A 15,182-nucleotide genomic window follows, 5' to 3' on the forward strand; every position below is an offset into this window, starting at 1 on the left:
ATAAAATAACCATCCAGGTCCCATTTTAATGGAAACATGTGCTCACGTAGGACAGGATGGCTGTGGTGAGTCAAGGGTGCTGGGTGGGGATTTTGCACAGTGAGAGCTACTCCCTGGGGATGCTCATGTTGTGGCTTTTCCACCCCGTCACAGTGCCCATGCTCTGCAGACCATGTTTCAGTTAATGACTCCCAAGCAAATGTATGAACACTTCAAGGGTTATGAGTATGTCTCGCACATCAACTGGAACGAGGACAAGGCAGCAGCCATCCTGGAGGCTTGGCAAAGGACGTACGTGGAGGTAAATGGCTGGTGTTCTGATGCCCTTTGAATCTTAGTACAGACCCTTTAGTTACTGAGTACTTCCTTTTCATGTTTTTAAAACATTGTTTACACTCGCATTTATTTTCATAGTAGATTGTAATTCTGGGAATCTGGTGGGATGAGACCTTTTTCCTTTTCTCTACTGAAAATCTTCCTAACTGGGTGATGCTAATTCTAACTGCAATGCCCTGAAACATTGTGAGGAACCAGTTGTGAACCCCAGAGCTGAAGCATAACAGAGTTTAAAAAAACACTTGGTTAGCAAGAAAAGGTATCTGGAAAACATTAGCAAGGCATAGAATCTGTTCACAGCTGCAGTCCCCTTGGTTAGGTCATGTGACAGGAGCTGGCCTTTGTTTCCCAAGCAGTGACCTCCACTGAGCTGCATGTGACCTTTTAAAAGTGGCCAGCAAATGAAAGGGGGCGGGAGGAGTGCCCATAAGAATGAGTTGTTTTGGATTAGTGGGGAACTGATGGACCCGCAGATCAGTTGTAGAGTTATGGAGAGGAGAATAGCAGTCTCAGACGCAGAGTAAATAGAGCTCTCAGAGTGAACTTCAATTACAGAGGCTCACCAGCTTACTGCAGCTCCACGTTCTCACTTGATTAGCAATAGCCTTCAGTGTCTTGGGCCCAGGTCATTTCATATTAATCCAAGTCCAAATACCAATCGTGTAGAACTCTTTTTAAGGCATCCAAAAGTAGTGGGGGTTAGGCAAAGGGGACATGTCACTTGAAGTCCGTGCTCTTGAAGCTCATTGCAGCTTAAATCCCATCTGGGAATTTGTCCTTGCATTGTGACCACAGGTGGTTCATCAGAGTGTTGCTCAGAACTCCACTCAGAAGGTGCTTTCCTTTACCACGACGACCCTGGATGACATCCTCAAGTCCTTCTCTGATGTCAGCGTCATCCGAGTGGCCAGCGGCTATTTACTGATGGTAACAAAACAGTCAGTTCACTTCTTCAGGGGAGGAGGGGGTTGGTTTTGTTTTTCAGTTTCTACCTCTTCATGACTGCCCCTGCTTTTTAACTGCTCTTAACACACACGTGCATCCAAGACAGTGAGAGCTCAGCTTCATAACGGTTTAAAAAGTGGTCATGTGAAGCATTTAGTACCATTTGCGGTTGCCCATCTTTGACTTGTACCATTTCGTGTGATGTCTGTAATGTAAATTTTCGTTGTTGTTGGGATGTAATAAGTTCTACCTTTTGATTTGGGGTGATGGGTGGGGGAAAACATTAGAATCTCTACACATTCTAATGTTTGGCTTTTGTTTTGTGTCTCCCCCTCCCTCTCCCCACCCTCCGATCCCCCGTCATTCCCTCACCTCCCCTGCCCCTGCCCCAACTGTTCTGCTCGCAGCTTGCCTATGCCTGTTTAACCATGCTGCGCTGGGACTGCTCCAGGTCCCAGGGTGCCGTGGGGCTGGCTGGCGTCCTGTTGGTTGCGCTGTCAGTGGCTGCAGGATTGGGCCTGTGCTCGCTGATCGGGATTTCCTTTAACGCTGCAACAACTCAGGTACCAAAGGAGCTATCCATCCGCTGTTGTTGACAAACGCCCCTCTCCAGGCTTGGCCTAGTCGGCCTCCTGTGTGTCCGTGTCACCTCAAGGGTCTTCCAGTCCTTTTTCGCTTGGATGCCCCATTCCTCAGAGAGTGCTGTCTCTCAATGGACCACTTGACAGTGGGCAGGTCCGAATGGGCTTGTTGATTAGTCAGAGATGCCTCATTTATTAGTAGAATTTATATCATGCATTCGAGCAGTGGGTCTTAATCTTGAATGTGCATTAGCATCACCTGGAGGGCTTGTGCAACCTAATCGCTGGGCCCCATCGCCAGAGTTTCTAATGCAGCCCATCTAGGGTGGGGGCAGCTAGCCAGCTCCTATCAGTGCTGGTCTAGGGCTCATGCTCTGAGAACCACTGCTTTAAATGAGTTAGATTCTGTTTCATTTATTAACTTAAAAAAATTATTATACATGGAACTTAGGAATGTACAAGATCTACTGTGAGCTACAACTTCTACATATGGGGATTTAACTATCAGATAAAAGTAGATTTTTCACGTGAGTGCATGAAAGCTGTCCATTGGGCAACTATTAGGGGTGCTGGTGGCAGTGTTTTAAATAGCTTTAGGATTCCCAGCGTTGGCCCTCATTTGTCTAATGTCACTGTGCTGTGTTTCCACTGCAGGTTTTGCCGTTTCTCGCTCTTGGCGTTGGTGTGGATGATGTCTTTCTTCTGGCGCATGCATTTAGTGAAACGGGACAGAATAAAAGAATTCCTTTTGAGGTAATACAAAAACAAAAGAAGAAAGCGTTGAGGAAAGCAGAAATCCCTCTGTGTTCCTTGAGTGTTTGTCCTTTCCCTTTTCTCAGTCTGGCCCAGTAACTATTTTAGTCCCAAGTCAGAAGATACATTACTGCCTGTAGATAAGTAAGTTATAAGAATCTTAGGACACTTGTTCCAGTGTGCACATTTGTCTTTTTGAGTTTTTTGGTCACCTTATTCTCATTTCTCCTTGCCCCTTTTTAATCATATTAAAAATTTACTTAAATCATTATCTTGCAGCGTTGTGCTTTGGGTAGAAATGACCATGAACAACATGTGCCTATAGATAGGTTTTCAGTGTTGGTGTTAGAGAGAAAGGCAGAAATGTCCCCTCACATAAGCATTGTAAAATACTAGTTCTCTTGTTTTGCCACTTATTTTGAATTGTTAATTGTTCAGACAACATGTGGTCTGAGGCCCCACTTTGCAGCTCCCAGCACTGTGGTTTCTCTTTCTCAGGACAGGACCGGGGAGTGCCTCAAGCGCACGGGAGCCAGCGTGGCCCTTACCTCCATCAGCAACGTCACAGCCTTCTTCATGGCCGCGTTGATCCCAATTCCCGCTCTGCGGGCGTTCTCCCTGCAGGTGCGTCTCCAGGGACCGGGTCTGTGAGCACTGCTCACAGTGAGCCTCCCACGTCTCCTTTTCTCCACTGATGTGCTTACGGTTCTACCACCATGAAGTAAAGAAGCAGGCCAGTGTTTGGGGCTCTCTCTTCTGGGGTGGATGCTTCTTTAAACAGTGATGCTGGCACTCCCTGTGAGACAAAGTTCTAGGGTTCTTTCTTTTCCTTTCAAGCCCTGTAGCTCCAAAGCCCTGAGGCCTGGGCATCCTCATAACCTACTGCCTTAGGGACTCGCCCTTTTCTTTAGAGTTAAACAAAATGGTACCAGGCCACTCTGTGGGATGCCTAGAAACCCCTGCTCCAGATGAACGGGAGCCCTTGGATTGGTCCCTGGTGCGGCCAGTTCTTAATCACCCCTGCTTCTAAATTCTGTGCTCGACTGCCCTCCCCTGCTGGCCACCCTCTCTTGATTTCCCTGAATGAAAGTGGAGAAAGTATTAGTCACTAAGACGTGTTTTACTCTTTGTGACCCTGTGGACTATAGCCCGCCAGCTCCTCTGTCCATGGGATTCTCCAAGCAAGAAAACTGGAGTGAGTAGCCATGCTTTCCTCCAGGAGATCTTCCTGACCCAGGGATTGAACCCGGCTCTCCTCCTCCATTGCGGGCAGATTCTTTACCTTCTGAGCCACCAGGAAAGCCCTGATTTCCCTAAAGCAACCCCCAACACAAAGCCACTGCACAAAGCAGACTCACTGACATGGGATGAGGTTGCAGTATAGCCCAGGCTAGGCAAGAACCTAAGACTGATCATGAGATACTTCAGCAGGTGAGGAGATACTGGCCAGTCTCTGCCTGGGGGAGTTCCTTGGTCCCTTGTTTGCTACCTTTCCTTCCTTGGATAACCCCACAGTCTCTCCTGGTCCCTCTTCTCTTTCCTTTTGGTTCCCTACGCCATTCTTAAGCTGCCCCAAAAAACTCAGAATTCCTCTCCCTTTCTTATGCAAGTTTGTCCCTCTTTGTTCTGCTCCTTCCAAACCAGGCCCTTTCACACCTAGAGGCCTCTGAGATATTGTGCCAAGGAGCCAGCTGAGTTGTAAGAATGAAGAGTTCCCTCAACTGGGGATGCAGCTATGGTATGGGCATTGCTCTTCAGCTGCTTGAAACTCATGGGACATCCTGAAATTGGTCAACACAGCAGATAAAGAAGGCTACTTGACCAGTTTGTGACATGGTCTTCCTCAAGGATATTATTGAGGTTTTTGAATTAAATTCAAATTTCAAAGCTTCAACTGTTGTCCAAGAAAGATTAAACAAACAGTGACTTTCCTTTCTCTCTGTGTCTTACAATGCAGTAGTAACTCATGAGATGGCCAGGTTTTTAAAGGAAACATTTTGTTGCCACTTTTTAAACTTTAGTTAACATCCATCCAGCTTTATTCATGCTGCTTTGCTCCTTTTAATGACCAAAAGGTTCTAAGGATTGTGACCAGGAGAAGAAATTGACAAATCATAGATTAGGTTTATATTTATATTTTTATTAACACACTCAGCTCTTTTTTAACCTTCCAATGTGAATCTTTTTTCACTAATCACCTATATAAGCCTAAGCAACTAGTGATCTTACTAGCTGTGGACACTATACTTGTTTAACATTTGGTGTAAAATTTTGTACCCATCACTCTGACCACCAGAACCCCCAAAAGAGAAATACTGAAAAAGGTTAAGTTTTTATTATAAATATATAAAAATATAGAAGTAGTGAGTGAATAAATGAACAAAGTTAAATCTGAAAGTGGGACCAGAATTCAAGGAAAATGAAAATACATCTAACTGCTCAGTAATACGAAAGGTAAATAACAGATGCCCACTAATTATTAGTATTTTTTGGTACAGCTGAAGTTGTAGGACGCCTTTTGCACAGGCGTACATGTGTGCACCATCCGTTGATAGCCTGCTCTTGTATACAGCAGATCCTGGCCCTGAGAAACTGCTCTAGAGTCTTTTAACAGTGGGCCCTCCCTCTTGCCTCTGTCCTTCTCTGCCTGCCTTTTCCCTCGCTGTTCTGGCTGCCTCACACTCCTTCTTTTCTTCTTGTCCCTCTCTCATTTTCTCCTGTTCTCTCTCAGTACAAACTGATGATTCATCAAGGCATACTCTCCTTTAATGATATCCTATGGTGTGGTGGTCTGAAAAGCTACATGAGTTTTCCTTACGTCTTTTAGAAAATCCAGTTCGCTAAGTTCTCCTAAGGTAAGCACCTTACTGAGATGAATTGAATGCTGTTGGTTTTGCACTTCTATTCCAGGGTACTGGAGTATCTAGAAAACTGCATCTGCAGCTTCTAGGAATCTTCATTTATTAAAAAATGGCCTCCTGTTGATACTGGTTCATTCTCTGTTAAAAAAAAAAAAAAAAAGATGGAAAATGTAAGGAAAAAAAGCATGCCATGATTTTTGCAGTAGCCATCAGACATTTTATGCTTGGTTCCCTTTAAAATGTATTGATATTTGAAATTGACCATTATATAATTTATCTTTCCTTTAGTAACCATGTTAAGTTGAAACTTTGGTTATTCATTTGTATTTGTATATTCAGGATGCTATAGGTTAAGCATATGTCTAAAGGGACATATACAAAACAGTTTTGTCCAGTAATAAACCGACATTTAGAATTTTTCCCTGTCAAGTTTTTTCAATTGTGTAACCTTGTCAAAATAAATAGATTTTTTCCCCCAAAGAAACCTCTTTGTCAGTCTTTACCATCTGTCCAAATGCCACCTCTATACCAGAAAGCAGTGGCACTGTCTATAATTCTTTGAGAACCAATGCCGTGCACCAGGGTTTTGCTGGTAACTGAATGGTATTTGTTCTTCAATGAAAACTCCCGAAACGGGATGCCTTATTGTTCCAGATGGTAAGAGGGTTTAGATGAGGGCCCCTCTAGGCAGGCCAGTTCCTCTCTGCTCTGCAAGTGTCTCAGTGGGGCCACCCATAGATGCTTTGCAGGGGAATGGGACATTTCCTTTAGGCACAGCAATGAGAATTGATTGATGGTATAAAATCATCCCCTGAAAAGCTGGTATAAAATCAGCTTTTCGGATTTACCTAAAATTTCTTAAACTGCTCTTTGCTCTAGTGGTGACACTCCTCTTACTGAGAAATTCTTGCTGTTTGTTTTTACCATTTCGGTGCTCTTTAGAGGATATTGGAGTTCTACAACTTTCTTATCAGAAAATACCCTACTTGTATATTTAATAAGCTGTTGGACAATAAGTTGAGATGGGAGACTGCCTTGGGTTTCTTCTTTCATTGCTCCATTTCCACCACAAAGAGACCAAGCAAGATGCCCATCAAATTTCTTGGATGGATGAGGGCTGGTATCAGATACATCCCCCATCCACTGCAGAAAGCATCAGTGCTGTTCTGGCCACAACATCTAGGCCACCTGTATACATGTTCGTGTATATGAAGTTTTTTCACAGTCTCTGCTCCCATCCCGAGGAACTTCTATTCAAAATGAGATGCCCAGAGTTTCTTATTTTATTATACTCCTGATCTAAGCATGACTGTAATAAAAAGAGAAGCTGAAAGGATCCAACCCCCAAGGCTGAGGTTTCCTGGAAAACCCTTGAGAACCAGGCCCATTCTCCCCTCTGTTCTGATTGGTCAGGAATCCTACCTGTGCTACCCCCCCGCCACCCCCTCTCCCACCGGTCACCATTGTCTGTCCCCTGACACAGACACATCAAGCCTGAGTCTGAGTCCGATTTACTGGGAACCTCAGGTAGGTGGCCTTCCTCTGCACCACTGGTCTTTATTAGGTAACAGGGATGACAGCAGGGCTAATGTCGCCTCCTGGTTGCAGCAGGAATCAGATGGATGCTATGTAACTTAGCTACCTGACCTCCCATCACTCCTGCCCCTTTCTCTAACTCTTAACAGAATTTTAAACTTAGCAGTGCTTCATAGCTCCTAAACTCAGACACCACCTACTGAATTTCCTCCACACATCCTTCCTCCCTGGTTTTCCCAAAACCCTTTTTTGGATTCTCCATCTCCCAAGAAACCTTTCTTGACCACCCTCCCCACCCCCATGTGTACCCCCAACTTCTTGTTCCCCCTCCTCTGAGCCACTCTGGAACTCTGGCCTGCTTTTATTACTACATTTATCAGCCTAAGCTGTAATTTGTTTCTAGCTGTGTCTTTCCTTGAGAACGGGACTTTTGTCTTATTTATCTTTGTGTCTTCCATATCTAATATGGAGCCCTGACTTTTTAAATTATTTGCCTGTTAGATTAACCCTCTAGTCAAAATAGTGAGTTGCTTGTAACATATTATTGGACAGATCTTTAAAATACCTTATCACAGTGGCCGGTTAACATGTTTCATATATTTTGAGTTGAAGAGTTTTCAAGGCAGATTAAAAAGAGAGGGATTGGGTCATTTTTAGGAGACTCTTGGTTATTTTTTGGTTTTATAGACTGCTGCTACTAAGTCACTTCAGTTGTGTCCGACTCTGTGTGACCCCATAGACGGCAGCCCACCAGGCTCCGCCATCCCTGGGATTCTCCAGGCAAGAACACTGGAGTGGGTTGCTAGACTGGACAGAGTATTAATCATTGAAAAGCATCTCTCCAAAACTTGGGCTTGCATTTCACCTCAAGCATAAATTCAAAAATTACTATCCAAAGACATTTGCGAAGTTTTCTGATAGTGTTTCATACCACTTATAATCAAGTTTTCTTTTCTCACCCTGAGACATTTACCCAGTTTGAGATGGTTTTACAACTAAGCAGTTCTTTGAAAAACCTCGTAAGAGGTTTTATTTTTCAAGCAAATTTCTGATGATTTCTTGGTTGCTTAGCATTCCACTCGCATTTTTTCATCGTGCTCCTTCTTTCCATGCCTTTGTGAATGGGAGAGACTTTCAACTGTCCTCTGTTGACTTTCCCCTATTAACAGCCCAATTGTATAATTTTTACTAGGTCAGCAGGAGACTTGCCAAAGCACTACAGAATCGAGCCCCATGTTTATTCTAGGTTATGGAGTGACTTTTGAATCTGTACTTATTTATTCTGCGTGCTAGAGTCACACACAGGAATTTCTGCTTAACTCTCCTTGACCTTTTATGTTACTGGGCTCACACATACCCCCAGGCTACTCCAGAGGCTATTTGGAATGTGCCTATTAAAAACCTCAGGGGATGTGTTTGAAATTTTATTTCATGTTTTAAAGGTGACATTTTGATATACTTGATCCACTTTATATATAAAATTTCTAAGTGTAAAACCAGGGCTGCGTGAACTCTTAGGAACATTCTAGGAGGAAAATGTTTCTTTTTGTCTTAAAGTAAAATAACAAGTATTTTCTTTGTTCTGCCTTTGTCAGTTTGGTTTGGTTAGGTTGCTAGAAGATGTTAGTTTAGTTTAGTTCCTGTGTTTGTACCCCATGAACTCATGGAATTATTAGAGATGGAAAGGATCAAAATGATGAGTCCCTCCTATTACAGTCAAATGGTCTGTCAAAGTGATAAGAAATTCCAGCATCTATTTTGGGTTTAAATACCTCAGTAACAAAGTAAAAGAAGGATGTTGTTTAAAGCATCTTTATTTTTTCAAAGCAGTCCTCTGACTGGGAGGAGATGTGTTAGTGACCTCCACATTTTTTTTTTTTCTCCCAGGCGGCTGTAGTAGTGGTGTTCAATTTTGCTATGGTTCTGCTGATTTTTCCTGCAATTCTCAGCATGGATTTGTATCGACGTGAGGACAGGAGATTGGATATTTTCTGCTGTTTCACAAGGTACATTTTCTGTCTTCTGTCGCCTTTATTTGTTGGGAACATAGTGGTAATGTTTAGAGAACTTTTTAGTCTGTGCACTTGGAAGGGAGTGTAGTTAACAGTGTGCTGGACACAGGGGAGATGATAGACAGAGGGTGCTTCCTCAGGGGGACGTCAGAGTCACGGTGTAGTTAACAGTGTGCTGGACACAGGGGAGATGATATACAGACGATGCTTCCTCAGGGGGACGTCAGAGTCACGGTGTAGTTAACAGTGTGCTGGACACGGGAGATGATAGACAGAGGGTGCTTCCTCGGGAGGACGTCTGAGTCACGGTGTAGTTAACAGTGTGCTGGACACAGGGGAGATGATATACAGAGGGTGCTTCCTCAGGAGGACGTCAGAGTCACGGGGTCTCTCCCCTCCCTCGAGCATCCTCAACAGCCCCGAGGTTGTGATACAGTGGTCATTGTTTATCACACACCAGTGTTGCTGATCATTGGGAGTGGGTTGTATCCCTATGGGCAGAACAATGGTTTAACACCACTATCTGGAAAAAGTATCACCCTTTGGGTGGTTTGGTTTTTGAGTCTTTTTTTAAAGGAATTCTGCATTAAAAAGGTTCATCAGCATGTAACTTGATTTTTGTCAGCCAGATTCAGGATCAAGCATCCATTTGGCCCCCTTTGACTTACTTATGTCTCTGTCCAGATAGATAAACCAGATGATGTTTGTGGAGTTCAGTGATAACATTTTGTTCCTAAATCAGAACTATGTAAAGTGGGTAGAATCAGTCATTGGCAAAGATGAAGGCATTGTTTCCTTGTTTCAGTATCCCACTGCAATATAACTCCCCCTCTTTCAGCCCCTGTGTCAGCAGAGTGATTCAGGTTGAACCCCAGGCCTACACAGAGACTCACGATAACACCCGCTACAGCCCCCCACCCCCCTACAGCAGCCACGGCTTCGCCCATGAAACCCAGATCACCATGCAGTCCACGGTACAGCTTCGCACAGAGTACGACCCCCACACGCACGTGTACTACACCACTGCCGAGCCACGCTCCGAGATCTCCGTGCAGCCCGTCACCATGGCTCAGGACACACTCAGCTGCCAGAGCCCCGAGAGCACCAGCTCCACAAGGGACCTGCTCTCCCAGTTCTCTGACTCCAGCCTCCACTGCCTGGAGCCCCCCTGCACCAGGTGGACACTTTCATCTTTCGCTGAGAAGCACTATGCTCCTTTCCTCTTAAAACCAAAAGCCAAGGTAATTACCAAAACAGAAGACTCTATTCTTCAAAAAATAACAAAGCAGGCGCCTTTGAAATTCATTAGATTGCTTCTTCAGATGTGATACATTTCAGGCCTCCTAAGGAGTCAGCCCATTTAGAGCTGGAGGCCATTTTAATGAGCTCATCTTCTACAGGCATGAATCTATATGTGGCAAATGTTTCTTTCAAATTTGCATCAACTCCTTGCATTTTTAACATTTTATACTTTGTGAGCTTGTTTTAAAATGCATTTACCATGATTTTCTGTTTTTATTGCTCTGGAAAAACGACCCCTACATGCTATTTCCAGGCAGTATTATGGTAAGAATGAGGTATAAACCAAACAGCTCATCTTTGTCAAGAGAGGCTCGGTTATGTTCCTCTGGGTCTGATCTCGGGCCCCTTATTCTGTTGCAGGTCGTGGTGATCTTCCTTTTCCTGGGCCTGCTGGGGGTCAGCCTTTATGGGACCACCCGAGTGCGTGATGGGCTGGATCTTACAGACATTGTGCCTCGGGAAACTAGAGAATATGACTTTATTGCTGCACAGTTCAAATACTTTTCTTTCTACAACATGTATATAGTCACTCAGAAAGCAGATTACCCGAATATCCAGCACTTACTTTATGACCTTCATAAGAGTTTCAGTAATGTGAAGTATGTCATGCTGGAAGAAAATAAACAGCTTCCCAAAATGTGGCTGCACTACTTCAGAGACTGGCTCCAAGGTAAGATGCTGCTGGAGGGCACTCATCCTTTGTGAACATTCACCGTTTGGTCTTTGGTGTGTTCGATTTCCACAGGTTCTCTTTGTTCACTTTACTCAAGTGTTAGATCATAATGTAACACTGACATGTTTCATTGAGTTCTAAGGATTGCTTAAAATTCTTATATAGACTCTGGGACAGCTCCCAAATCTGGTTTTTACCTGTAAAACAATGCAAACAATTCAAATAGCCAATTGAGAAACTTCTGTAAGAATTTATGAGTACACAGTAGGAAATGGGAAAGTAGGTTATAAAATATGGAGCTGGATGCTTCTAGTACTCTTTTTTTTTTTTGAATAGTGGTTAGTTTGGTGACCAAGTGAAATTCAAATGTTGATGGAATTTCTAGGCTGACTCGCTGCCAGATCATAGCTTACTATACCAGTAGTTTGCATCATTGGAGAATATAATTTAAAATTCCATATTTTGACTATCTCTTGACTTGGCATATGAAATAAACTTAAATGCTCAATCGCATCTGATAGTATATCATAAATAATCAATTCTGCTTTAAAATGTCTTTCTTCACTTCTTACCTTGTCCTTAGAAACATTTCTAGGAAATAGTAGTAAACTGGAGAGAAAGAGGGCCTAAATTTGCTCCTAATTGTTGACTAAATATGAATGTATTCAGTAATTCTAAGAACATCTGTTCATTTATTATGTGTTGACACATGCAAAGTGGAGTGGAGAATCAAGATAATTATACACACAATTCAAGCAAAAATATTCTTACCGCAATACCGAAATAATTATGGCCCCAACATTTTTTGGCTTAAGTTATCCAAATGATTGTCTTAATTTCCCACTTAATTAGGCTTGTTTAAATACAGATTTAAATGCCTTTTATGGTCTTAAGTCAGTACACTTGTATGTAAAGATTAAGCAGCCAGTTTCCCTGTGATTTTGCATGAAATGGTAAACAATGTAAATTCGATTGAAAATCGTTCAATACAGATTCTAGCTTTGACTCATGTTCCCAGAATTTTGTTCTTGCGTGTATTATCACATTTGAGCTCTTTCTCAGGAAGGCAAAGAGGACTACATGACATTAACAATATTTTTTAACATGCTTATGAGATTAACTTAAATTTGTTACAGGTCTTATTTTTTACAGTAGTATGGGAGGCTTTTTTTTTTTTTCCCCAGATAATGAATCAAAAGAGGACCCAGAAAGTTGAGAGATCCCCTGCTTTTCATTTTTTCGCCTTTGGCCAAAGACATGCAAATAACTTGCCACAAATAACAAAGAGGTCTGCAGAGCACTGCCAGTATCTGAGCGAAGAAGGGTTATTGTGGAATTGATTCCAGTGTCTTTGGCCATTCCTTTGGATGCTCAGTATGGCATGTTAGGCGGAGCTTGGGAAGGAGGCAGCAGGGCATTGTCTCCAGGCAGTGCAGAAAGCTAACCTTTTTATAGCGTATTATAAATTATCCTCATGCTTTCATCCCTTTAAAGACCTAAAACATTTGGACTTGAGAATCTTTTTAAAAGGTGTGGTTGAATCCTGTTTTCATTGCTAAGTGAACAACACCCATCTAGACCAAGTAAGATCCATTCATGGCCCCTGATCTGGGTCCCAGCCAGACCAGATCTCTGCTTCTGACTCTGCCAAGGTCCAGCAGAGCGCTGTACACAGAAGGCCAGATACTGGGACCACCAGCTGCCTAGATGCTTTTCAGGCCTTTTGTGTGGTTGATTTGGTCTTTGAACATTTATTTCTTCCAAGGAAGTAGTTGTCCTTGAATCCGCTTTCCTTAAGAACATTTTGGGTAGTTATAAGTGATGGGACCCCCATTAGAAAACCATGTCAATCCCATAGGTCTGTAGCAACAGTCCAGTGGTCTTTTTAAGGGAGGAGGGGTTTACTCATAAAAATATATAATCGAAATACAGAAAGTATCTCAAATGTCACCTTTAAACATATATGCAAATGAGGTGGCCTTAGTGATAAAACCGTATTGCACAAATGGTGTTTGTTTATATTTCACACTTCATTACACAAATAAAATTTAGATTAACATTTTCTTTTTAAGCTCTTATATCAAAGAAAAATTGGCAATAGGGATAATTAACTCAAAACTTCACACTAGAAAATAATTTCTGGTATAAAATATTTTCAATGAAAAAGTTAGCCAAAATTTCATGTTTTGCTGTAAAATAAGTGAAACATCGCAATTCTTTGCTGCAGGGCATGTGTTGGAATATGAAGCGTTAGCCAAGGGAAGAAGCAAATTCCTGTTCCTTGTTTTGTGTCAAGATTCTGTAATTTGTGTGCACTTAGGCCAAAACTTATTACTTGAGTTTTTTGATAATTAGTCAGAAAATAATATACTAATTATGAAAGAACTTAGCTTTTCTATGAAGTCAGTGATTATTTCTCATTCATCCTGAAGCCCCAGTAGAGTGAATGGCGAGTAGGGGCCAGCAGCGTCAATGATGAGTTGAACTAAAATAAATAGCCAGTGGGGGGTGACCTCCCCAAATCAAATCCTTCTTTCTTTGTCTCACTCGAGGGTGTCTTCAGAGTATAAATATCCAACAACTGCACTCAGATTTTTGGGACCCCTGATTGCCACTTTGTATCATTGATGCCCATGTTAGCTCTGCTATCTTATCCTTGAGGCTCCGACAAATGCTTCCTGGGCACTGCAGTGCATTCAGGGCAGTTCAGAGCATCTGTGGTTCAAGCCAACTCTGGAAGAGGCTGCCTCTTCAAAGGTTAACTCCAGCACTTAGCTGCTGTGTGACTTTCCTTACGTCACTTCACCATTCTAAGCCTCAGTTTTCTCATCTGTAAAAGAATACTAGCAGGCTTAAAAACTCATGAGGTTTTAAGAATTAAATGAGAGGTAGTCAGTGTAAAATGCTTAGACAGCCCCACACTCACTATAAGCCTGAGCTGCTCCTCAGGATTAGCAGGTCAAGAGGAAAGGGTTAAAGTGCCATGGAAGCCACAAAGTGATGAAAATTCTATTACGGTGAGGAAACCAGAACAGGCCTCTTTTCTAGGGGGTTGTGGGGTAGAGGTGGTTTTTTTCTGTCCTGTTTGTTTTTTTTCAAAAACCAAAAAAAAAAAAGGCTTTAGGTAATAAAATAACATCTGTTCAATACTGAGGGTTGTGTGCATGCCTCGCTATGAAAAACAGTCTGTGTGCAAGGGAAGCACAGCCGTTCCCGGTGGTCTCCCCACCCAGCGTTGCAGTCGCTCCACACTCCCCAAACAGGGCCTTCTTTCACCACGGAGCCCGCGGGCCTCATCCCCAAATTGTTCCTGTGAAAACAATGCCCACAGCAAAGGTTTAGAGAAGATCAGACAGAGAGGGACAGAGAGCACGAGAGAGGGTCTGTGCTTTCCTCTTCCCTCAACTTCAGCCCCCATTTTGAGCACGAAAAACAGAACCAGTTCTGTGTGTTGGGGGGAGTGGGGGGCAGGTGACTTTGAGGTGACTGAAGACGCTCCCTCCGTTCCTACTGATCACGGCTAACCTGTGCGTGTGCAGCTTGTTCAAAAGATGTGGCTTCTTAGGGGCTGGGACTCTGGCGTTCTACGTGGGAGGTGATTTGGGGGTGCAGGGCAACGAAAGGGGTGAGGGTGTCAGAGGAGACTGTGTGTGAGCCAGCAGTTGCTCAGCGCCTAAGGCCGGGTCACCAGGGCCCTGTTTTCTCTTCCAACACGCTTATCTCTTTACAGCTGTAGCCAAACCGTCAGGTCTGTAATGATGGTTTTGATTACAGAGGCCAAGCGCAGCTGTGTGTGGTGGGCTGGTGGGCTCGCCCATCCCCCAAGCCCACAAAGCTCTTTCCTTCCCCCTCCCCGGCCTTGCGGTTTGTCATCTGTTCTCACAGAGCCCCCTTGTATTGGCCTGTGGCTTCCTGTTCTCAATCTGATCCAAATTTACCCTGTGAGGTATTTCCCTGCACACATGCGCACACAAGATCCATCCTCCCCCTCCTTCACACCCCCTCTTCAAGGAAGGGTGGCAAAGAGGAAGAGAACAGTCGAGAGTGAATAGGTGTTGGCTGTGATCTTTACACAACCTGGCAGCCGATCCCACAGCTTGTGTTAGCTCCACAAGTCGAACAGATGGAACAAATTGACAGAATCATGTTCACTCACCCTGGGCTGGAGAAGCAACTCAGTTGC

The 15,182-nt window shown here is 43.5% G+C and overlaps 1 protein-coding gene across 1 annotated transcript in view; it reads left to right on the plus strand.

Annotated features, from left to right (window-relative positions):
* PTCH1 (patched 1) overlaps positions 1 to 15,182 on the plus strand; it is a 62,065-nt gene that overhangs the window by 27,530 nt on the left and 19,353 nt on the right. The window contains 8 exon segments of the mRNA XM_005895843.2: positions 154 to 301; positions 1,132 to 1,263; positions 1,689 to 1,844; positions 2,517 to 2,615; positions 3,114 to 3,239; positions 8,900 to 9,018; positions 9,863 to 10,265; positions 10,687 to 10,996. Of these exon segments, the coding sequence (XP_005895905.2) occupies positions 154 to 301; positions 1,132 to 1,263; positions 1,689 to 1,844; positions 2,517 to 2,615; positions 3,114 to 3,239; positions 8,900 to 9,018; positions 9,863 to 10,265; positions 10,687 to 10,996 (1,493 nt within the window).

This window comes from Bos mutus, chromosome 8, assembly GCF_027580195.1.
Source record: "Bos mutus isolate GX-2022 chromosome 8, NWIPB_WYAK_1.1, whole genome shotgun sequence".
Taxonomy (NCBI): Eukaryota; Metazoa; Chordata; class Mammalia; order Artiodactyla; family Bovidae; genus Bos; species Bos mutus.